General features: G+C 44.1%; 1 protein-coding gene across 3 annotated transcripts in view; it reads left to right on the forward strand.

Moving 5' to 3' along the window:
- CPNE4 (copine 4) overlaps nt 1–26,185 on the forward strand; it is a 1,706,709-nt gene that overhangs the window by 963,691 nt on the left and 716,833 nt on the right. For all 3 annotated transcript variants that reach the window (XM_069648719.1, XM_069648721.1, XM_069648720.1), the window contains exon 5: nt 5,622–5,696. In XM_069648719.1, the coding sequence (XP_069504820.1) occupies nt 5,622–5,696 (75 nt within the window). The remainder of the gene's footprint in view (nt 1–5,621; nt 5,697–26,185) is intronic.

The following is a 26,185-nucleotide window of genomic DNA, read 5'->3' on the forward strand; positions in this document are numbered from 1 at the left end:
ATGATATGATATGATATGATATGATATGATATTTATAACTTGCGTATACACAAGTGTTTCAAGGTGCAACGAGGCAAGGGAGGGGAACAAGGGAGGATAGACAACGATCCCATTAGGCCAGGTGTCATTCAGATCGCGCAAGTGTGTGGGAAGGGGGCAGGGACAGTGCAGTACATGGGAATATAACAATAAGTAAGTAATGGGCAGCAAATGGCAAGTGCATGGGTAAGTGCAGACATCAGGTGTCAGGCTGGTATGGGGACTGTAGGGATACAGAACAGTCCCAAGTGCGGGCGTTGCCAGGTGGGCAGTGCAGGTGTGTGACGCTGGCGGGGGAGGGACCTGGGCCCAAGATCCGAGGGTGTCCAGGTAGCCAGTGCAGGTTCAGGTTACAGCCAGGAGGTCAGCAGAGGAAAGGAGGAGAAAACGCAGAAGCAAAGTGGAAGGTTTTCAGCTGCTTCCGGAAACGCAGATGGTTTTCCTCAAGTTTAAGGGAGGGAGGGAAGCTGTTCCAGAGGGAGGCACCAGCCGAAGAAAGAAATCTACCACCAACTCGTTGCTTGGAGAAGCGACCGACCGTGAGGAAGTTGGAGGCAGATGGAGGGAGAGCTCGAGCAGGAAGATATTTAGGGAGAGAGAGTTGAAGGTATTGAGGCCCCAGGCCCCAGAAGGCCTTGTGGACTATGCAGAGGGTTTTGAACTTGATCCTCGCAGCCACTGTGAGCCAGTGCAGAGATTTAAGTCCTGGAGAGATACAATCCCTGGGCTTGAGGCCAAGGACAAGCATGTGCGTAATTTTAGGGGGGGACAGGGGTGTTTGTCCCCCCAACTTTCATGGCACACCATTGTGTCCCCATTCATTTGGCTGGGGCACCTTTTCATCAGATGTCATGTCCCCCCCCAACATTTTCAGCAAAGTTACTCCACTGAGGACAAGTCTCGCAGTCCTGTTCTGGATAGGTTGCAGAGGGCGGAGTGTAGAAGCAGGCAGATTTAGAAAGAGGCTGTTGCAGTAGTCCAGCCTAGAGAGAACCAGCGCTCTGGAGACTGTGAGCTTCTGGGGGAAGGAGAGGAAAGGGAGAATACCTATGAGGAGGTGCAGCTGTTAGTGTGACTTCTTAGAGACGTCAGAGATGTGAGGAGAAAAGGAAAGTGTGGAGTCGAAGATGATCCTGAGGTTGTTCGCCTTGCACGTTGGAGCAGGAAGAGGGCCAAGTGAGGCCGGCCAGAGAGCTACAGGAAAGGCGGGAGCGGGTGTGCCGATGAGGAGAATATCGGTCTTACTGGCATTAAGGCAGAGGTCATTGGCGGCACACCACTCCTGCATAGCAACCAAACACTCAGAGATGAGGGAAGACGAGGAGGAGGTTCAGGGTAGTCTGAAAATGAGCTGGGTGTCGTCCGCATGGCACTGAAAGTTGGGGCAGTGAGTGGCAATGCGGTTGGCAAGGAGTGCCAGGTATTTGTTGAACAGCCAGGGGGAGAGGTTAGACCCATGGGGAACACCACAGGTAGAGAAAAAGATAGCAGAGAGGAAGGACCCAAGTTGGACCTGGGAGGGTCGTCAGAGAGGAATGACGCCAGCCACGCCAGAGCCTGACCAGTGATACCCAGGTTATCACGAAGACGGTTGAGCAGGATGGCATGGTTGACCGTGTCAAAGGCAGAAGAGAGATCAAGCAGGATGAGGACTCAAGAGGTGTTAGCGTCAAGGTTGGAGAGCAGGTCTTCAAGGATGTTCAGGAGAGCAGTTTCCATGCTTCTGGCATCTCTGAAGCCAGATTGAAGGTCATGAAGACAACCAGTAGATTCAGTGTGGAGATTAAGCTTGGAGATGGCCAGTTTCTCCAGGAGCTTGCCCAGGAAGGGAGTGATGGAGATTGGGTGATAGTTAGCTGGGCAGGAGGGGTCATCGGTGGGTTTCTTAAGAAAAGGGTGCACAAGGGAGTGCTTCAGGGGGGATGGGAAGACTCCAGTGGCAAAGGAGTGATTGCAGAAATCAGCCAGGCAGGAGCCAGGGAGTCGATGCGGTCCTTGATGGTTTTGGAGGAACAGGGGTGGACCTGTTTTGCCGAGACTTTCATAGATCAGACTTGTCTAGAAACCTTGTCTGTGGAGAACAGGGGAAAGGCCGAGAAGGAGGGAGGAGAGGTGGCTGCAGAAGGGCTGGAGGAAGAGCAGGGAGAAGAGGGAGGTATAAGAGAAGAGTGAGGACAGGATGCCTTGAGTTTTAGAGATGAAGTGAAAAGCCAGTGCTGTGCAGAGGGCCTGGGAAGAGACAGGAGAGGTAGAGACTGCGGCAGGACTGGCCAGTTCCTTGCAGATTTTAAAGAGTTAAGCCGAGTTGTTTGATGCCGCAGAGACGCAGGCTTGGATATACGCTCTCTTCTTGGATAGGACAGAGAGCCGGTATTGCCTTTAGAGCAGGCGGCAGACCAGTTTGTCAGAGGATGTACATGAAGCATGCCATTTCCTCTCGGTCACCCTGCACTTGCGTTTGAGAGTGACGAGGTCTGAGTCGTACCAACAGTTGCACTTGGCTTTGGTCTTCAGGCAGATTCTCATGACAGGGGCAAGGATACGAAGAGTATCAGATATAGCAGAGTGGAGCGTGGAGAGGGCTGTGTCAGGGTGAGAGTCAGCCAAAGGAGTGTGGGGGGAGAGAAGGTGGTGGCGAAAGCCTCAACTGACACACGCTTCATTGGTCGGATGACCGAGAAGGTGGGTGGCAGTGATGGAAGTGGCTTGGCCTGAGGGGTAGGGAGGGTGAGGTGGCAGGAGAGGAGAAAGTGATCACTCCAAGAGAGAGGAATGGAGAGGGGGACAGAGAGGGGAAGGTCTGAGGAGATCAGAACATCCAGAGTGTGCCCTGCAGAGTGAGTTAGGCCAGAGGGAATAGTGAGTGAGAGAGAATCACAGAGGTCGCAAAAGAGTCCTGAGGGAGGACAGGAGGCATCCAGGTGGATGTTGAAGTCTCCAAGAAGGAGGAGTTGAGTGGTCGAGGCCAGGAGTGAGGAGGAGAGTTCTGCCCACTCAGAGAGGAAGGAGGAGATCTGACCAGGTGGCCGATAGATAGTAGCCACAGTAAGGGAATGGCTAGGGGAGAGAGAGAGCCTGCAGACGGGGCATTCAAAAGAGGAGTAGGCCTGGGTGGGAGTGACAGAGGCAGGAATCCACTCAGGGAAGATCAGGGCTACACCCCTTCCAGGGCGGTTGGACCTGGTCACACAGAGGATCTTGCAGCCATCAGGAAGGAGCGTGTCAAAGCTCGTGACAGAGCTGGTCGTGAACCATGTCTTGGTGAGACCGAGGACATCGAGGTCAAGTTCTTCCAGGAGTTCTTCTAGGAGTTCTTCAAGATATCAGAGGAGTGTTTGACAGCAGAGTGAGAGTTTAGAGTGGCAATATGGAGAGGGTTGCCATCCTTGAAGGACTTCTGGGGAGGGGTACAGATCAGAGGTGCACCCTTCGGAGGTGTAGTAGGAGCCCAAGGGGTGGCCGAGAGGGAAGGAGAAGGCAAGGTAGTCAAGGAGGGGGCAGATTGGGGGGGCGAGGTAGCCACAGAAAGGGGAGAGGTGACAGCAGGAGAAGAAAGGAAATTGATGAGGCGCGGGAAGCGTCTATCAAAGAAGTGAAGGTTGGCCTGAGGGCATTGGACCAAGACGATCCCATTTGAGTAAACATTAATGATGACCTTGGAGAAATGGAAGGAGGCCAGGAGGGCATCCCAGTGGGTGCCACCATTAATGGGAGAAGAGGAGAAAGGAGAGAGCACAAAGACCATATGAGGGGTCTACTGCAACAACGAAATAAACCACACATAGCCTTGCACAACAGCACATGACGGCTACCGACCGGAATTCACACCTACACTCAGTGAACATTGTGTAAACCGAACTGAAGCTGCCAACAACACATCACAGCTCTCTTGCTCTTTTCTCCCGCTTAGTCCTACTAACTTACCCCCACCTTACCCTCTTGCTTTACAGATCTGCCAGAGCACCAAGCACCAAGGAATCACGCAGGTGGTGAGAGTGTGCGGTATACAAAACCTTTAACATAACATAATTCTGAGGGGTACACTGTACGGTTGCTCGTTTTTTGACAAATACATGATCATCTCCCTTTTGTGGTCCATTTTTGCTGGACCAGACACTCAGTCCTTTTACTCACTGTTTGAGGTCACCCATAGCTTGGAAGAATTTCTGAGCTTGTCACATTTCACAATGGAAACTGTTCAACGTGCTTCATGTTCTCCTTCTTTCTGACCTCCATCTCCGGTGATAGAGGAGCATAATGAGGAGTTTCAAGTTTCTGAGATTGGTGATTCCCAAGTTTACCGCAGACATTTGCAGTGTCTGACACACTGCAAGAGTACTATGTTACTGAAAGGTCCTGGGGGCCAGATTCGTGTGTCCATAACCTCTTTTTAGTACAAACATTTTAATAGAGGGTTTCCTATTTCAATGGAAGGTGAATGAAGGGGTGTTATACGGCGAGATCATTGTGGTGGCCCAGGGCATCGGGTGCAGCGTAGCAGCGGTTTGCACCTGAACCACCAGCATCAAACTAAGTTTAGTGTTCACTGGCGTTGGATACAGCTTTGTGGTGTGGGGATCATGTTTGGTGTCTGTCCTGGTGGCGTGGTCAGAACGTGCAACTGTGGTCCTGTTATTTGCAGCTTAGATCTGTTGAAGATATCTGCAGGTTTATCTAATCTCTCTTTCCTTTAGCGGTTAATAGATTGAGGTGGCAACATCATGGTTTATTATTGTCACATGGCCATCAGCGGGTATTTGAAGGCTGGTCATGCAGGTGGAAAAGGTGTCAAAGGGCTTTGGTTGCTCTCAAATATTCCTTTCTTTCAGGATTGGCGCTGGAATCCTCATTACTCTGTCCACGTTTGTCTTGTCACTGAAATCTGAACCTGAATATCAATATAAATTGGGATTGTTTGTTTTGTCAAAATGGAAGCTTGCCCTTAGGCACCGCTACATGCCTGTCGTTCCAATAGATTAGTGCTGTAACATTAGGAGAGCAGCACGCAATTCTCCTTCCGAAAAAGCATCAAGAAGCTTCGGGCCTAGAGCAAACCTCCACACACTTGCAGGCATTTCCAGCCCAAAAACAAGTAGGTGGAATCGTGTACTGCCTGCTTCACCATATTAAGGCCCGCAGTAAGGAGAGAGGTTTTTATATGTTTGGTTATAACAAATGCAAATCTGTAAAACATTTGGGAAATTGTATATCGTTGAGTAAGACCACCGGCATGACAACATATTCGAAGAATGAAAATTCAAAAGACCTGAGGAGTTAAATGATGAAAATATGATTAGGCCATGAGAACTTGGGAGTATGTCATCATAGCCGGAAACACAGGGCTGAGGAAGGGCCTCACTGTAAAGGCAATCATGAATAATATTAGAGCATATTGCAGCGTGATATTAGATGCACAATTATTTGAAATTGACATGAATTACTTTGACATGTATCAGAATAGATGGCTCTTTTTTAATGTAAACAAATAGTTGCATTTCTTTATTAAGCAATTGATAAAGATATCTGTACGGCTTTTATTAATTCCTGAAGCATGAAACGCTTAATTCTTTCTCTTCATGCAGGTGATTGCAGAGGAATTATCAGGCAACGATGACTATGTTGAACTTTCATTCAGCGCACGGAAATTAGATGACAAGGTAAACCCGTTTGCTAATAACCTCGTTGAAGCACATGCAATAAAGACTTCACCTATGATTTCATGAGATTTGGGCCTGCAGCTATTTTTTCCTCCTGCTCGCTGTTATTAAATAATCAGGGATCCCGCGTCATTTCTCAAAATAAGTCTTCATTGAAGATGAGAAGTAATTAAAAAAAGCAACGCAATTAAAATTGAGACAATCTAATTATGCTGGTATCTCATTTGTATGGAAACGGTGCCACAGATTAGAAGTGAAAATTTGCATTCAGTCAAAGCTGGAACAATTCCCCTGGAGAAGTCCTCCCATACAGCACGACAGACTCGTACTTTCCAGTTCTTGGTTCAGATCACATAAATGTCAGACAATTCAGTCATGTTTCTGATCTCTTTTTGATCCTGCATCATTCTGCTTTCAATACTCAAGCCATTTATCGTTGTTCTATATTGTTTTGCCGACAGGAGATTGTTCGAGGGAATTTTTACAGAAAAAATGTCATCGAAAAAACTCATCAAAATATTTCTTTTTTATTTGGAGTGCCCTTCAGCCCTACCCTTTTTATCTCCTTATCCCCTTATCCCCTCTATATTTCAATGAGTTTTCTTAATGGAATTTTAACTGGAAAATTGCCATCGAAAAAATTCCAGTCAATGTAACAACATGATGGTATGACATACTTACATTTTCAGGCATTTTTTCACAGCGTTTTTTGCTGAAGATTTTTGGCCCTCAAAACGAATTGAAAAATATGGGAATGGGGGTAAGGCGACATAAGGGGTTTGGGGAATAAGGACCAGATAATAGGAAATTGGGAGTTTGGGGGGACCACAAAATAAAAAAAAAAATCAATTCGTTTTTTCAGCCGAAAATATTTGGCCAAAAACTCAGTGAAAAAAAACTGCCGATCTGCGAACATAGAACCCAACAGAATACCCTTATCCTGATAAACCTTGGAGTACCGATGTGACACTTCCTCTGATGGCCCCAGGACCTTCCTTCTACGTAGGTTGCATCCACTTATGATTAGTAGTACTAACTTGTAAAGCCGTAGTATTTAGAAATGTAGGATAGACATTGATTTCCATTCAGCACCCTAAACACTTCTCTAACAAGTGTGCTTGGTCTATGGCAGGGGTCTGCAACCTTTGGGTCATCAGATGTTTCAGACTATGAATCCCATGATCCTCCACCATTGTTTTTGCTGGCATTGGTTGATATAAATTAATTAAATTTTTAGTCCAACATATCTGGTGAGTCAATGTTGTAAACCCCTGGTCTATGGCCTATAGGTCATCCTCAGGGATATAGATAGCACCTACTAATTTTACTGCCTAAGACCAGGTCAATTCTCCCAACCTAGAAAAATATGGAGTAACAGGTACGGATGTGTCCGACCCTTGATGCGACTGTCACTGCTAAGGTGGTGCATCTGTATCCTCCACAAAGAGGATAACTGCTAGAGAGCTGTCTGATGTCAAGATGACATATATGATCAAAATTCATAATTTCATTTTAAGGGAATTTCGAGCTACAAAGAGTATTTGGATTAGAGAAAAGGGTCTACATTTTTTAGTTAAAATATATTTTTACTTGCCTAAAAATTTAGTTGGGCGGAATCAGAACAAAATATTCTATCCCTAAAAAATCTTGGTACTCAAAATCAAGTATGTTTGCATTAGTAGTTTGTAAAAGATCATCTCCTAGTCAAAAAGGCAGAAGAGTAGTCACAATACTTAGCCGGCATCTACTACTGATAACAAGCTACATTTTAGACGCATAGAAACCAAATAGAAACATATAGAAACTAACCACTTTTACTCCCTAAAAACGGGTAAATACATCCAACAAAAGCAATAGGGACTAATATCAATCCCTCCAAAAAATAAGACCCAACTGACATGCAAGAGCCTGCTACTGCCGGCATTTCTGCACACAGATCTCTGGATATGTTTTGATCACTGGTATCAGCAAAGCAGTACCATAAGACGGGCCGCTAATATTATGACTGCCTCTTCTGACGTTAAAAATGCATATTTTAATTTGTATGAATTACCAGGTGTAGAGTAGTCTGTATTACAAAAACGTATCACTTTCAGAGTTAAGATTTATTTCTACTCAGCTAAAGATTACACCCTTTGGGAATTTGCTAATTTACTCTCTAAAAATAATTTTTATTCCAAAATATGGGGTAATATACTATGACTTCACCATCTAATCTGGAGCATTGATAGCAATGCTTTCTTGATTTTCAGGCTATAGTGCAATTATCTACCTGGCTCTTGTAGGCTGGCAACTTTGATGTTTAAGAGTTTAAGAGTAAAGTGCTGTTTAAGAGTTATATAATGGTTGTGTTGAGCTATCCCTTGATAGTGCGCCGAAAAATAATGGAATGGCAAGTAGTGATGATTAATCAATTCCTGTTTATTTTTGTGATGTTAGAGCCTTTGTGGATGACACGTGTTTCGGCAGAGCTGCCTTTATCGAATCCAGGCTATATAGATAGCTCATAAGTCACTGCATAATGCATAAAGGTGCTGAAGTTCACAGGGATGAATCCCACCTGATACAAAGAAGTCCTCCGTATGTACGAGTGTCCCCCTCTGACCCATATCTTTCTCTTCCTCCCAGCAGGAGACACCCAGTCCCTCTGAAATTGGAAACAGACTGGACTTTCATACATTATATCTCATTGTGGTTAAAGGGACACACCCTAGACACATTTCTACTACAGCATTGTAACAGTAATTGAAATAAGCCTTCCATTTCAAATTTTTCATTTTTTAAAATGTATTTTATTATGTATTATTATTTGTAAAGCACCAGCAACCTGGGGCGTTAACCAAACACAACACAACAACATAAATCAGAAGAGAACAGAACAAATAAAATGTAATCAATGGGGCTTACAAGGAGGCAGTTCAAAAAAGAGACTTACGTAAAAATAAAAAATTCCAGAGAAGCAATACTCCTGAGATTAAGCGAGATTAAGAGACAGGGAATTCCACAAATCGGGTGCTGCTGCGTTAAACGGTGTGTTGCAGACCAGTGTTAGGTTTGTCTGAGGCACTAGCAACAGAATGGAATTGTTTGATCTCAATGCCCTCCTGCTTGGAGCCCAAGAGAGACGTTCAGATAAGTAGTCCGGGCAGTACCAAACAAGCATTTGTGGATGATAGAAGCCGAAAGTAGATCATTGTAGCCACAGGTAACCAATGCAGATTCCTTCTTGCTTGTGACACGTGGTCCCACCTTTTTAGTCCTTCCACTACCCAAATGGCACTGCTTTTGATAACCTGTAGCCTAGCACGGTCTCCTTTCCCAATGCCATAGAGCAGGCTATTACAGTAGCCTAATTTGGTGCCAATAATTGCTCTTGCAATGTTGGCATAGTTCTCTTTCGAGATAAACGGCAGCATCTGCGTAAGAACCTTGATATAATAAGCTGAGGATGATACAAGGTTGTTGACCTGTGCTCTCTGCGAGGAGTCAGAAATATGAGGCGGACAACTTTTAGATGATTTTTCAACACATGCCAATTTATTAAAAGATAAGTTTCAATAACGCCTCATTATCTCTACCTTGACGAGGATTTCCCTGCCTATAATAAACTAAAGGAAACACTCTAACAAAGGATATCTGGCCCTCACACTTATACTTAGAATACACAAGAAAATATATGGGCATTCACAACAACATTGATTCTAATTGTATTGTAACCACAGCCTCCTCTTATAACCTGAGTGCATTCCCCTTCCCCGGGTTTTTAAGTGGACTTCCCTTTCAAAGTTCAACCAAAAGAAACAAGGAAGTCCTGGTTTATAGCAAAGTTCCAACACAGTTGTTTGCAACTTCAATTTGTGAACAGAAAGTTCCAATACTACAATGCTTAATACAGAAAGGAGTCTTCTTATTCCTAGAACCGATATTCTCAATTCCCGAATAGCATCAATGACGATTCTGGTCAGGATTATTTGCCACAACTTTTAAATTTCAAATAAATACAGCTTCTGGTTATCACCTTGTCTCAGCTCTGCTTTCAACATCATGAACAGCAAATGAATCTTTGTCAGCATAACTTCACTGCACTTCAACTTCCTGGTTTGTTCTCATACCAGGCCAACCTCGCCTGCTCGACACCTTTTCCACAATTAATAGTGCTTCTGAAGTTCTGATCAACCGACAACCTAAAGTTCACAACAGCTTCAGCAGTCTGCAGCTTTATAACTTTATGATATGATATGATATGATTGGTTATTTATAACGCGCTTAATACCCAGAGGTTTCTAAGCATGGACCCGGGGATCGAACCTGTGTTGCTGCGTGTCGTCTTGCTTCCAAGACGAGCGCGTTGCCTCTGAGCTATCCTCCCAAGACAGACTACCAAGAACTTTCAATAGTTTTTCAGAAATGACAAGATTCACATTGGTGCTCTTTAACACTTTCATGCAAGCAATGCTCATCTCCTTCTGAACATTCCCCTCCAGGAGAGCAGCCTCTGCCACGCGTGTCTCACTGCAGCACTGACAACACAATATAGATAAGACTAGAATATCAAGTGTTCCTCTCTTGACTTTGGCAATGTGAGTTTTTACCAGCTTTCGTTTTATAGAACAATCGTGAATTTACAAGCTTCTACCTTATGTTGGCCTTGATGTTAGTCTCTTTTGGCTTAGGCAATTATTGTAAATCTCTTGGCTTTGGGCAATATTTGTATAGCTTACTTTGCAACAATGTCACCCCTTTGGTTAGCTGAGTATTATTCAAACCCACACAATTACAGTAAATTGGTTTGCTAATATGAACGTTTTCTGCTGCTTTAAAAATGGTCCAGCTTTTAAATTTCCCTTTTACCCATTTCGATTAATACACAAATATTACTGTTGCTGGTATTATTAGTTTTGCATTCAAAAGTAGATTGTAAAGCAATTTCACTCATACGCGAGTGATACTTTTTATGTAAGTGATTATTTCTTGTTACTGGTGCCTGCCTTCCACTTGCAAACAGGGTTAGAGCACTCCGGGTCCCTCACCAGCTTTAAGCTGGGCCTTTGATTCCTTCGTGCCCCGCAGTACTTCAATGGTGCTGGCTCTACACGAACAGACAAACCTCGCCACTTCCACATGCAGCGCCCCTCGCTCTGGAGACCTACTGGTGCACTCTAGCCACCATCAACGGTCTTGAGGATAACAGGTGCATGCCAGCCACCCAACACAGCCTTCTGCACCCTTCCAGCTGTGCAGACTTTGCAGATTGGTTCACAGTGGGAAAAGCCTTTCTTTTTTGCGCGTTCCACTGCGCAACTTCTGCACCACATATTCTTTTTTAAAAGGACCCTCTCAGGATTTACAGCTGGAATCTACCCTGCAGTGGTCCCGGCAAACTCTGTTTCCTCCAACTTCTGCCTGGACAGCCAACTGAAACAATATGCCTGCTTCTGCCACAGCTTCCTCTCCTTCTCCTGTTTATGAGCTGCACCTGAGATGGCCTTTTAAGCCTCTCTACTGCTCTCGGGCATGGGTCATTTTCCTTAACAAGCTGACCACTCCTGCAACCTTGCTCTTGAGCCGTCTTCTTCGTCTCAGTACCTAAGGAATTATGGGACTTGAAGTCCCCAACAGCAAAGTTATGTTTTGAAGTCTGATTTCTGATTTTAAACACAAATTAATTATTTTTAGGTGTAATTAAAACAACATCACACGAATGTATATGAAAAGGGGAATATCATTATTCACAGATTTCCTTTCACCGTACCTCTGGAATTTGGGTTGATTTCTAACTTTATACATCTCAGAAGAGGTTTAATTTCTGATGATATTTGAGGATTTTAAATAGGGGTTGCCCACATTAAGATCTTCAATTGGTGGAACAGACACATTATAGTGACAATAAGACATCACACACTTTGGTACTTGTGAAGTGTTCTTTCCATTTTGGGACAAACACTGCGTCTCATCCCTCATAATATCCTCACCACCCTGATGCTTTTCTCCTCCACGGTGATCCTCCTGTAGAGCACCACCCCCATGGTCAGGATCAGGAAACGTCTGCCTTTCCCTGGCCAACCTGGGAGGAGACATTAGGCAGAGTTTAAGTGAGAGATCCATAAAATTCATCACATCTCATATTCATATGTTGGTAAAAGTAGACCCCAAGGTTTTCAACTTCGCGAGAGTAGCTGGCTTTTTATCCTGCTATAGCAAAGTGCTGATACTCGGCCTAGCTTTCTAATCCTGCAGGCTCTGATGACAGTCATCAGTTCTGTTTTTTCATCATTTAACACCAATCTATTCCTCCCCATTCAGCACTGATTTAGGGAATATGCACTGTTTATAACCGCAAGATCTTTTTCATAAACACCAGAGAAGGGGGTCAGACACTGAGTATCATCAGCAGAGTTGGTGGACGTAATCCCCCTCTCATCCGGCACCTGACACAACAGCAATGTCAAGATGTTCTAAAGTATAGGTGAGAGACATAACCCCTGTGGCACCTCGAAATGAATCCTTACCGGCTCTGCTGATGCTTCGCTGCTACAAACCCTAGCCGAGCCATTCTCCAGGATGTTATAACCCCACTGGCCACAGGGGCTGGAAATGCTACAACCTGTTGAAGACTCTCAGCCAGTAGAGCGTGATCAACCAGATTATACGCGACAGAAAGATCTGAAAGCATCAGCAGAATCATTTAGGAAAACAATGTCGAGGATTGCTCCATTTTTTGATCCATCAAATTGTAAACTGCAGGGATGCTTTCAGGATATTGAACAACATTGTGGGAGCCCATCTACTGGTAATACGCATTGCCAAATAATCTGTCCTCTGGGATGGTACCAGCTCACAAGAGTCTACCCCCGCACCCTTCTATTTGCGTGTCATTCTGTTCCCACCCACAAGAGCATTTGAGACCCAAAATGATAGGCAATACTCCTCTGAACAAGGGTACCATGGTATGCTATGATGAGATATTTTATTTATATTGCGCCCATAAACAAGTGTTATCAACAGCCCCATGCATGTGTTTGTGTCTAGTTGGGTGTCATTAGTGAGGTATGACCATTGTATTGTGTCTCTGTAGTTAAAGAGAGCAATGGGTCCACATCTGGATTATCCTTTAAACTTAGGTTGAAACCCTAAGCATTCCAAACATGCAATCATTATGCAAGTGCCTCAACTGAGAACAAACACAGCCAAATAACCATCTCTAAAGGACGGGGCACACGAAGGAGGGAGGGTCTACAATCACGTTTAGTTCTCTGTCCCATTCACACAGGATGAATATCCTTCCGCAAATCAGTTTGGTATCAGCCGCGATTTCAAGATAGCTGCAACAAATGCGTGTGGGAGGCAAATATATGTAATAACATCAAATTGAATATCTCCATATTTTTTCCAATGTTTGCAATGAGAATGCATTATTCTGTTATACTAGTTTAGGAGCCCAGCCTGGGCCTGAAAGAAGTGCAATATGTCTCCTGGAAGTAAACTGCGCTTTTCGATTAACCTTTAATAGAGCATCAAATGGAAGGCACACTTGCATTTCAAGCACCCATTTTCGGCCGGTTTGACCCATTAGTTTCTTTAAGGCAAAGAACATATTTTTAACGATGAGCTGAGATAGGGCAGCTTTTCTATTGCACTGAATCTGATGGTTTTACCAGGCGCCCTTAGCATGAGCCACTAAAGGACCAGGGAGCTAATAATGGGCCCGTTATTAATGGGCCCGTTATTAGCTCCCTCCCCATTCCCATTGACCCCTTTGGGGGCTCGAATGGGGATGGGTTCCCTAATTGGGGAAATACCGGGTCCTCCAAGGTTGGAATGGCCCGGTAATTCCCCATTCAGGGAACCCAGACCCAGTATGTGGTATGGGGGTAGCCATGGCGCTAATAGCACCATGGCTACCTCCATACTCGTAATGAGCCCCTATGTTATCCCTTGTGATTCTTGTCAAGCTTATCCGGTGGGCACTGGAGATCAAGCATTGAAGGAATCTGCATACGGTGACGATGTCTTGATCTACATGGCAGTACCCAGATACTCACTACCTCGCATTTATGTTGGAACCTCAAGTGAAAAAAAGCAGTACTTCAGAATCCCGAACACACTCTAAAGAGGGTAGAGTGTCCCTTGTCCTCATGATCACCAATGACATAATCCTGCTATTGATTGATTAAAATGATGATTAAAATGATCATGCACCCAGTGGTCCCGTAACCATTAGCCTTGATCCTGGTGTCCTGGCCATCAATCTTCTTTGGGATAGTTGATAGGATCCTGACCACGTTCTTATAGCAGTGTGGTACAGCAGAAATGGCATTGAAGAAACTAAATGTCCCCAAGAACAGAGGCGGGGTGGGATCCTCGATTTTCCTAAGTTTGGTAAAGCCATAACACCATACCAGGACCTTCTATGGTGCATGCAGGAACCTGATTCACAATCGTCTAGGTGGTTTGTGATAGAGGTAGCCCTTGGTGCCCCTTTACCAGGAACGTCAGTTGGGGGTTGCCCCAGATGGCAACTGGTCGCAGAAGCAGTGCCTGCAATCTGTCGACTGGGGGCTAGCAGCAACTTCAAAGGGAAAATGATGTGCCATCGCCTAGCTGGCTTGCAGCCATCAATTGCTATTATTTTAATATCACTTTCAGCCTGAATCGAAGACCTGGGCTGAGCTGAGGCAACTCGGAGGGATGGGGGGAGGGTTCTTTTTTTTTTTTTTTGATGAAAGATGAATATTTTCTATGAATATGCAATGATGAACAATCTTTCCCCTAATGCATCGAAATCACAAGCGATTGTAGTTTCTAAGAAGAGAATTGTCAAATCGTACATTTGGAAGAAGGGAGATGATCCGGTGGAACAGGTCCAGGCTATAACAAACCTAGGGTATACGTTTTCCAATAAATCTAGCCTAAAGATGTGGAAATTGAGTCTTGTAGAAAAAGCGTCTAAATTAAAGACTCAAATGAAATTTCTGAGTGTTAGGGTATGTACATTTTCGCTCTTACCAATAAGACGTTTTTTATCTTGCAAAATGTGAGCCGGTTCTTTTGTATGGTCTGGATATCTGTACCCATGACATGGGCTTATATTTGAATGTGGTCCAGGGGAAAATGTGGAAAGAAGTATTGGGCCTATCTATGGCAATCCCTAACGCCATTATTCGTCATGAGCTATGTCTTATCTCACTCAAAGCTAGATATTTGTGGAGACAATTAACCTTATTCAGAAAAATTAATGATCCTCCCGTTAACACCCTATATGAGTTGTTAAATAAGGTTGTTAAGTCCGGGGTAGTGACATCTATCAGGGGATTCAGTGATAGAATGAATTCTCTGCTAGACACTCTAGGTTCTTGCATAAATGACCTGGTTCAACGACCTGGACTAGTCAAGATACTTTTATTTAGGGCAGACTGGGTGGATACAGACTGGGCGTAGGGTCCTATGCAACTTATAAGGAATATGCTAACATCGGGCATGCAAGGGAATGTATTCCCCTTTATTTACAAAGATTCCCTTGCCATAGGGCGAGAGTAATATTTATGTGGTTTAGACTCAATCAGATGCCGACTTTAGAAAGAATACATCACTGGATACATAAAGAAAAGGGGCTTAATTCAAACCAAATTAGCCTTACATGTCGTTTCTGTGGAGAGACTGACATGTTAGAAACCCTTAAGCACCTTGTCTTAACATATACCCATTTTGGCTCTAAACAAGCTCTCTTTCTCAAAGATAGATTCAATGGGGATTTTGAAATATCTACCAACTTGTTTTGGAGTCGCTGTATGTGGGGTGTAAATATTCCCTTAATTCTTGCATTGAACTTATTGCTCCAAAATATAACGGAGGAATTGGAGGTAAAAAAATAAAGAACTTAATGTGTAATGTCTTTACAGTGGAATAACGGCAATGAACATAACAAGAAAAAAAAAAAAAAATATATATATATATATATATATATATATATATATATATATATATATATATATATATATATATATGTTTAGGCTGGGAGAGATATTTTTAAGATTTTATGATAATGTTTGTGATTTTGATGAAATCTTTTCTTTTTCCATTGTATGGCATTTTAGCATTGTCTCCATTTTATATCTTTGTATGTTTGTTTTGTAAAATGAAATGTATACTTTTTTCTTGTGTGTGAAATGTTGTATAAAGTTTTATGTAAACTAACAATACAACAATAAAAAATAAAAAAATAAAAAAAAATATCACTTTCAGCCTGAATCGAGGACCTGGGCTGAGCTGAGGCAACTCGGAGGGATGGGGGAGGGTTCATGTATTCTCCTTGTAATCTTTGCATTAGACCTTCATGGTGTTGTTGATGATACCAGTTCTTGTCTACTCCCCAATGCAAGAGGAGGGGTGTTGTTTGGAGAAATTGGGTGGCTTAGTCTCTGCATCAATCACTTCAGTCGAGAGACTGGCTGATAACCACTCAAGGTGTGGGCAATGTATGCAGCACTATCAGTCGTTGAGGCAAGAGGGAACAGGGAAACGCTGGAACTTTAGGAACTGAAGGAGATGCAGTAGAGAAAGCAGCAAGAAAGGGAAGTGTGGGCTGAGGTGGTACATTTATGGGAGAAAGTGTCAAGCAGGGACTCAACACGAGTGAAGAACAAAGGTAGATTGTAAAAGGTCTGAGGCAGTTTAGGCAGCTTAGTGGGGAGAAGGGAGAGCGAGAATGCAACGCTGAAAGTTGATGGAGAGAACAGAAAATACAAAAAACAAAAAGAGCGAATAATATAATATTTTTACACTAAAAAAGTCCCCAGTTTGGAACGGTGCCAGAGTAAGTGAGAAAGCAAGCCCGCTTCCCAACTGTTTAACGGCAAGGTCAAAAGAAGGAAGGGGCTGGGCACATAGGGCCAGGTGTTCCAAAAAATAGCGCAAATGAAAGGAGCGCAGAGAATGTGATTGTTTCATTTGTGCTATTTTCAGAAAGGCTCAAGTCACCTTATTCACAAAGGTGAAGTATTTGCACAGGGCCTGTGCAGTGGCGCAAAGTTGCTATGTCCAGCCCTCTTGCATACATTAGTGTCGGGAGCGCACTCCCAGCACCAATGAATGACAGACTCCATGGGCGTAATTTTAGGGGGGGCACAGGGGTGTTTGTCACCTCCAACTTTTTTATAGCACACCATTGTGTCCCCATTAATTTGGCTGGGGCACCTTTTCTTCAGATTCTCATGTCCCCCCCAACATTTTCAGCAAAGTTACTCCACTGACAGAATCCCAGAAACCACGTGGTTGCTGGGGCTCATTTCACTGTTAAAAGGGCCCGTCTTGGTGACATGACTAAACAAAACAAAAAAAAAGCATTTCAATCACTGTCTGGGGGATGGAAAGGAAAGTGTGGCACTGCGGTTTAAACCGCGGCTGTCAGTCGCAGTTCAAAAGAAAATTATGACAGGCTCAGAAATGACCCTGCCATTATTTGCTCCTCCCCTTACGCCTGTTTCAAAAGACGCAGGGGAAGACCCGTGTTTCAGGACATTTATAATCCAATGCGCAAAGGGGGAAAGAAGGGCACCCTAGTGAGCACATCTAAAATGAGCATCTGAGTGCCAATCTGCGTTCTGTGGGTTTGGTGGAGAAACCTAGGAGTATGTCATCCATATGGAAGAATAACAGACCTGATATAGTACAGTGCTTTGGGTCCAGTTAGCCGCTGATGTGGGGGAGTGTGATAGGGCTAAAGAGGGGAGCTTAGTCATGGCTTGGATAGTGTTGATGTTCTAATAGATAGGCCTGTGGTGGCTTTCTGTGGGGGGTTTGCCTGTGTAGTGTAAGGTTTATGGGGAGATGGTGGGCACTCCCACAACAGGCCATTTGAAAGGGATAAACTGGAAGAAAAACCCTGGTGATATAGGGCAGTAAAAAACAGACCAGACATATCACTTATTTTATAGTTATTTTATTGCTTAAAGTGCAGACCTAGCTCGAGAGCAGCAGGGTGCTGTAAGGGGTGGGTAACCCAGTGTTTGGGCTTGCATGTTTTAACAGTAATACAGTACGGTGAGTTGCAGTTTGTGCATCCATTGGGATAAGTTCTTGGTCAGGTGTTTTTGAAAAAAGCACATTTTGAGAGATTTTCAAAACTGGAGGCTTTTGGGGGCATTCTGAGTCGATACCAGGATTAAGTCCCAGACGGTGTGTGCCTTAGAAAATCCTGGAGGGAGATAGAAAAGACATGGCCTTTGCATTAGAATATGCCAGGAACATTCTGGTGATTAAGACACATCTGGGCTAGGTGGTGGGAGCCCAGAAGTAGGTCAAAAGCGTTGTAGGGACCCCCTAATTTCAGCCATTCCAGATGTCTCAAACCATATTGGTTTAAAATGAATAAAGCATTTTAATTGTATTATCCTTGTCTGTGGATTTCTGAGGCCATCGGTTACAAAACATGGTCAAACCAAAAACTACTATCATTGACAAAGAGTTTAATCATCATAGTTTCTGAAGGTATGCAGCATACACTTTGCTGAACAGTGTACAAGAAGGGGATGCAGGATACAAAGAAATTGATACAACTCAGGGCTCAAGTCGAGGGTACACACCGGTGGACGCAGTCCCCACACTTTTTTCAGAGGGCACCTTGATATGATAATTTCTAGTGACAATGCATTAAATGCGTATTTGAATGAGTCCACCCACTTTGTTTAGGTCTTGATTCCTGATACAACTGGACATCGACATGCCAGCCCATGACATTTTGAACAACTTGATCCATTTGGGCTTTGAGATAATGGTGCAAGGACAACATATAACAACGCCACACCCTAGATTTTATGGACCAATTATTATCAGGTGACGTCATGACCCTGCTTACCATCCCCAAGTCATTATTTCTGTGGTTGGAAAACTAATTTCTACAAAAAACAAAAAGGAAACATTCCGGCCACATTTTGCAGTCCCCAAATTCTGCATCCAAGAAGCCTCAGCTGGGCCAGCTGGTGCCCATTGAAACACAAAACCTATCTACGGCAGCAAGCCAATGCTCCATCAGGCAGCAGACCTACAGAGAAGAGGAAAAGCATTAGAATGAACAGCAGTGACGTCATTTAGGGGTCACCAGAGGTCGCACTTGTGATGCCTGAAGTCTCCCTTGCGACCCCTAAAAAGAAATACAAATGAAACACTTTTTGTTTTTACAATTCGAAGCTCCTGGGCTGTGGCTAATGCTATGTGGCCATTTGAGCAGTGACCTAAATAAGAAAGAATAGGAGTAACAAATAATTTGCCTTTCTGGAATTCTATAAAATAATTGCTAGACTCATTAAAGGTTTATTTCAGGCACACTTCAGAGGGTGAGTCACTGATTTAGTCTGTTCTTAAACACCTCAAATTCATAATGCAGAAAAAATCCTCCAAAAAGCATTTAGAGTACAATAAGCATCCATTTGAGATTATGTATTTTGCTTTTTGCAAGTTGCAGTTATAGCATGTTTTTTTCCACCGACACATATGGTGATCCATTCTTATATGAAATGTATATCACGTTACAGTGATATTGTAACCATATTGTTCATAGTGTACTTAAAAACAATGCTATGTGATACCACTTCCTGTTTTGTCAAGGTGTAAACGGTCGTGTTCCATCACTTCCCGTGATGTCATTTCAGGGTGGGGTCAAATTACGTCACTTCCTGTGAGGTCATCAGAGGTCAAGGGTCATGTGATGTTACTTCCGCTACCCCTGGCATTTTGGTAAAATTACGTGCCTGATGAACAGGGTACATGATTTATGATAGTTTATTTATAATGTGCTTAATACCCAGAGGTTTTTAAGGCGGACCGGGGGATCGAGCCTGTGTTGCAACATGTCGTTTTGCTTCCAAGACGAGCACGTTGCCCCTGAGCTATCCTCCCCAGACATAGGGCCTCATTACACGGTAGACGGAGAACAGTTCATGCCGGTAAAATACCGGCACCGCCTTGGTGGAAAGGGGAATTACCGCCCCATTCCAAGGTTTGCGGGGAAGTAATTCCCCCTTCCACAATTGCCCTTCCCCATTCCCATTTTTGCCCCATAGGGCATAATGGGAATGGGGAAGGCGCTAATTACGGTACCGCAAATTTCGGTACCGTAATTAGCTCCCTGGGTCCCTTTGAGGTTGCAAAAAGCAGGCGTTAAATTCCCCAACCCGCAACGGGACCTCGTAGTAAGGCGGTAAGGATTTACCGGTACCGGTACCGGTAAAATACCGGTACCGGTAAACCCTTACCGCCTACCGTGTAATGAGGCCCATAGTCAGGAAAGGTGCTTGCGTGATTCACCCTGGAGGCTGTGTACAGGCAGCCTGGTTATGCAAACATGCACACTAATACAAATGGAACATGGAAACATTGCCGAAAATAGTGTGCTTTTTTCAAGTCTATCATGAAATGAACATACCAGATTAAGAGCCTAATTTACAAAAATGGTTTAACATGGGAAAGTCCCATTGAAAACTTATTTGTAAATCAGGCATTAAGTGAGAAATTCCAACAGATAATTGGCCAAAGAAGCTATCAACTTTATTTCAAGACATTATTTTTAGCAAAACAAGAAATGTAACATTGGCCTCCAGCGAAGCCCTGAGTTGCCCCTACCACAGGCCAAGCAGCCACATGCTATTCAGTTCCCTCTCCCCTATCAGAGAACTGTGAAGAGCTTGACTGGCCTGAACTAACCCAAGCCTCCCATCTGTTTCAGCAGCAAACAGCTCTTGCACCTTAATAAGATGCAATTGCACACCTGATACAGATATGAGCGACCAATCCAAATCCTGCCAGTGGAAAGGGAACTGCTCAACAGCCTCAAAAATACAGTGAATCCAACACCTTGGTCCAGTCAGACCAATCAAAACACCTGCATTAATCTTACCCAAACCTCCCAATGCAAACGATGCCGTTGTGAGGACATTCTCCTACACTCTCTCTGCCACCGCCATCTGAGGTGATTCATTCCCTTTTCATGCAAAACTGAAGGTTAATGGCTGGAAGGTTTGACTACACATTAATGATAATGTCCACAGGTGTTGCTGTTTGCAACCCTCCAGACCATCAGTGTTCAGTCGTCCATGCCATTACAAAAGGGGAAAGACCGTATGCAGTGCCCAAGCAGTTCGGTCTGTACTGCCCCTTTTGGGGTGGGACCAAGTCTGGTTTGCTTATGGTATTTTCCTTACTTTACTGATACGGCAGGCTGGAAGCCAATCGTCTGCAGGGCTACCCAGTGCAGTCGCCCGCGGTATAGATTCATTCTAAACCTTCCCGCCATCAGCATTCAGTGTTGCATTCCCCTTTTAGACCATTTACAGAACTCTGTGTTGTGCCAATAGTTTGTGCCAGGAACCCAAGGGAAATGGCTGAATATGTGAGTGTGACTTCTGCCCTGTAGGAGTACAGGGATGAGGAATGGCTAAACCGTCTACTCAGCCCTCACACCTCTACAAAACAACAGTGATACCAATTATAAAGGTGAAACAGGCACATAAGAGTTATACCTTCTCCACCTTTTGTGATAAAAGTGAAACAAGTACAGATAAGAGATATGCCTCCTTTGCCTTTTGTGTTAACATGGGCCACCGGGGTAAGAGAGGTGTGAATGTGAGACAGTACCAACCCACAGAGCTATGGTACAAGAGTAAAAAATAAAGGAATGTCTATAAAGGTTCTATAAATATATATGCTTTAATTAAAGGACACAACTATGCAATATCAACTGTGGTAGAAAACATTAACAACTCCTCCACCCCCTCCCACACCCTGTAAATGAAGACAGAGAAATGCAGAAGGAAATGACGCAATCACCCTGGATACATAGCAGGGAGGAAAAGGCAATACATCCCTTCAGTGAGGCCAAAAAGGATACGTCTTTGGGGAAAAAGTACAAAATGGGGCTTAACCTGTCTCTATGGTCCATGCAAATGGGTCAGTGGGGCCTTCCAACAGTACCCTGATCAGTTCTTGGTAGTTCTACAGTGTCAAACCAGGATTCGTATCATTGTACGAGTTGGTAAAAGCAGGTTGGGATGTGGGAAGTCATGGGGATTCAGGAAGGGAGCAGGTATCGAGTCGGGTTCAAGATGAAGCTCAATGTGGTTGGATTCAGCGATCAAAGGATATAGGTCAACTGGGCCACCAGGGTCTGTTCAACTAGCCAGGATCAATGATGAAAATGCTGGTAGTTCTAACTACTGTTCAAGACATGGTAGTTCGAAGATCTCCACAGCTGGGATTTTCATGTTCGAGGTTGGGCTATTGATGAGTTCAAAACAACACTGATTTGAAGAGGTTTGAAGAAGTGCTAAAGGCAGCAACATGGGTTCCATTGGTACACATGCAGTTAAGGATGGTTCTATGAGGTTTGAGGCAGTAGAATGCAGGGAATCATCTGCTTTGCTTATTCAGTTGCTGTGATTCCAAATCCAGAGGCCCAGGGACAAGATGAGTCCTTGCTTTCATTCTCAGCACTTGGGGACGCTGACTAACACTTGCAGGGATCTTTCACCTCCAGTGAGGTCCTGGGTAACAGGGTAACTGGCAGAGCAGCAGGTCCTGCTCCAGCAGCTGTTCACCCACAATGTGCCCTGAGGACAAACAGTCCACTTTCATCTCAAATATTTCTGCAACAGGCCACCTTTACTGAACGGTGGCCTGTTCAGAAACAGTGTGTGTGATTACCATGCATATTCAACGAGGGGACAAGTAAGTGACAGCCGATAGAGTGTGAGGTAAGGTGAGGGTCCGGTATTAGCTATGTGTGTGTGTATGTATGTTTGTGGTGAAGGACTTTGAAAATTCTACTCTTCCAAACAAGGTCCTAAGAAATTCTTCTTGGAGTCCTGAAGGTCCAACACAAATTATATTAAGAGGCAGCAAACCCCTTCATTATAAAGGTAATAAGACAAAGGGGATTGCTTAAAAGCAAGATGGCAGACTCCTTTCTCCCTTGTGCTCTTCTCTGCCTGTCTGCCTAAACCTGCGCCCCTTTCCTAGCCCTGCAATTCAAAGGTGCTTTGGTGTGCAGAGTTTGTTACGGAATTGTCTCTTTGAAGCCAGGCTCTGAGAGCATCTCCAGCTGAACGATCCCATGACTTGCAATGGGGAAGTTACTTTTCCTCCCAGAGAGTAAACAGAGGCATGTATTCTGCATTTTGTTTAGAAAGGCAGGTGCCTGGGATCCACATTGCCTCTTATAGCTAGTTGCTGCATACAGAGTTAACACTGGAATGTTACAAATCAGATGCAGTTTTTAATAATTAAGTGAACCATCAGCCACTGCACCCCAGTCTAGATTTGGCTTATATTTCCAGATTATCCTGCCACCAGTTTGATAGCTTATCCTAATGATGTGGTTTTGGAACAGATACGCAGATTTAAATGCAACCTCAGCATTACAGTGGCATTGCTGTCACAGCAACTGTGAAACAGGTCACTTGTGACCTCTGATTCAGCCTTGTGACTATGGAGTGCACGTCCTGCAGCTCGGGATACTGATACAGCAGGGCACAGGTGTACACTATGCCTTTGGCATGGAGTTTGATGAAAGGAGGGTCTGGTTACAAGACCACCTTTTCTGAGATGGATCCGCTGCTTCTTTTCGTTATTACAAAAATAAAGACACTAGGGTTTCCCTTCCCTTGTCAAATGGTGTTCATTCACAATGAGACACATGGCCATCCACACAGAAAGCTTGGACATGCCGTTCCAACTTACTCTGGATGATTTCCAAAGAAGGATCCTGTTGGGAAAAGGGTAAGAGGCATCAGCAAGGGAAACTCCTTCAGTAGATGGAATGCAGGAGTGTGTGTGCCTCCGCAGTCTCCGAATAAGCGTGTCTAAAAGGCCAATAGAGACCTCTGGAACTGCTGACATTCACTACTTACCATTCACCCGGCCACCGGCATCTACACACAACACAAGAAACCTGTGAGTCATGCTCAACACTGTCCTGCGCTTCTCCCCACCCCCACATTAAGGCAGTAACTTGAAGTGCTCATCGCTAATCCCCAATTACCCAAGGTAATCCCTGCCACTAGAATTCCAATGAGTGATGGATGGGAGAGTACTATACATTGAATTGCTAAGGGAATATGAACATCCCCAACTGGTATAAATGTGTACTGCAAGCACAGTGCTAAGCATTAAAAGACAGGACCACATGACACCCCGGCTCAAAACTTTACATTGGCTCTGGGCCGAACAAAGCAGTCACTCTTCATGCATACTGGGCAACAGGACGCGAATACCCGACCAAACTGATGTAATCCGCAGATAAACGGCCTGGAGGAGATTCTGCACAGCAACCAGCAAGAAAATGCAACATGGCGACAGAAGACGGGCCGCCCCTGGCCCACAGGTATGGAATCAATCACCAGCACAACTAAGTGGCCACCTAAAGACTTGGTGGGCCTTCATAACCTTGCATTCACACCAGTCTTCCCACACTAGTTAAGGACCGTAAATCAGCAATGATCAACAATCTGTCCCATAAGGAAACGTGCTTAATGTAGCACCTTGGTTAATGACATGGGACTTCTTTTTAGCTCAAAATGATATCTACCCTCTGGAATATGTCTTTTAGACCCTCGTTAGCCTTCTTCCTCCCACTCTTCAACTTCTCCTTTACATTTATTTATAAAAACATTAAATGTGGCAAAACAAAACTGGAAAACACTCCGGTCCATTACTGTATGGTTTAGAGTATGGTTTAGAGTAGTTGAGTGAGGATGGGGGTAGTGTTGGAAAGTTTTTTTCTTGGTAGAGGGGGATTCCTCTGATTTTAAAGTATACCGTCATGGATGCATTCAAAGTAAGGGTTCTGAGTTGAGTAAGGGAGGCTACAGGGGGTTTATCCACACTGGTAAATTATTAAGACATGCAAAACACCTTCTTAAAACAAATACATATATTTGGACAGAATTTCATCTTTTAGAAAGAGCAAGTAAAATAATGAAAAAATTCTTATTTTCTACCTTTAACATGTCTATATTTTTACTGATTAATTTGCTTTCAATGTAATGATTGCCTCTTCACTAGCTCTGATTCATTTTCATTCTGGATTATTATTCCTAAAATTTCCCAAAGAACCAAACCTATAGTTAAGGGTTGGAGTGCTCTGGACATCCTTGTTTTTGCTCATAAGCAGCACGTAAGGTTTTTGCCAGCAACTGAATGAAATGGGGAACATGTTCAAATACACAATGGTTTTCTGAATGACAGTTACACAATTACACCGTTCAGCTTTTATGGTTAGTGACATTCCCAAAGAGACATAGTACTTCTCTATCTGATCCTTAAATTCACTTTATAATGGTCTAAATACAGTAGTAGCCACCATGACCTTAGCCAAAGACGCCCATCACCAATCGGCTCTAATCATATCCTGGATGCCTCAAAATACTACCCAACCCAGACTAAGATGGAGCCCAGTAACAGCCAGTAACCGCCAACCGAGTGCCCCATATGTCAGTAAGCGAATGTCTGCACGAGCCTGGTTTGTAGAGGGAGCTCTGGGCTCCATATTAGAGATGTTCACATACCATGCCCCGGAAAGCACGCCCTCCTTGCCAGATAAAGATACGATGCCCTTCAATTGAAAAAGCTACATGAAGGAGAGGAGGGTTGGCGCAAAATTAAATTAGATTGTGATTCTTCTTGGAATTACGGGAACACTTAATTGTATCCTGTCCTTGGTAGGGCATCCAGGAAGCACGGTCTCCAACCCATTCTTGTCAAATTCAACCTGTTTGATTGGCCAAACGACAGATATCTTGGATCAATCTGCATTTCTTGTTGAACCTATTGAGAAGAACTCCAGTTTGTGCACGAGTAGTGGGTATAGGATAGCCTTAGACGACTTCCGTACCCACTTTTATGATGGTTATTTACTTTTATTGTTGGTGTGTAGGATTTTTGGGCAGACGGAGTCGTGTGTATGGAATACACTTAGACAGGGTCTGAGCCCGCGTTTATGATGGCTATTTACTTTTATTGTTGGTGTGGAGGATTTTTGGGCAGACCGAGTCGGGTGTATGGGATCCCCTTAGACGGCTTCTAAGCCTGATTTTGTGATGTTTATTTACTTTTATTGTCAATGTGGAGGATTTTAGGGGGGGACGGAGTCGGGTGTATGGGATACCCTTAGACGGGTTCTGAGCCCGCATGTATGATGGCTATTTACTTTTATTGTTAATGTGGAGGATTTTGGGGGGGACGGAGTCGTGTGTATGGGATACCCTTAGACGGGTTCTGAGCCCACTTTTATGATGGCTATTGACTTTTATTGTTGGTATCGACGATTTCTGGGCAGACGGAGTCTGGTGTATGGGATACCCTTAGACGGGTTCTGAGCCCGCATGTATGATGGCTATTTACTTTTATTGTTAATGTGGAGGATTTTGGGGGGGACGGAGTCTGGTGTATGGGATACCCTTAGATGGGTTCTGAGCCTGCTTTTATGATGGCTATTTACTTTT

The sequence above is a fragment of the Ambystoma mexicanum genome, chromosome 2q, assembly GCF_040938575.1.
Source record: "Ambystoma mexicanum isolate Mex_15411 chromosome 2q, UKY_AmexF1_1, whole genome shotgun sequence".
Lineage (NCBI taxonomy): Eukaryota > Metazoa > Chordata > Amphibia > Caudata > Ambystomatidae > Ambystoma > Ambystoma mexicanum.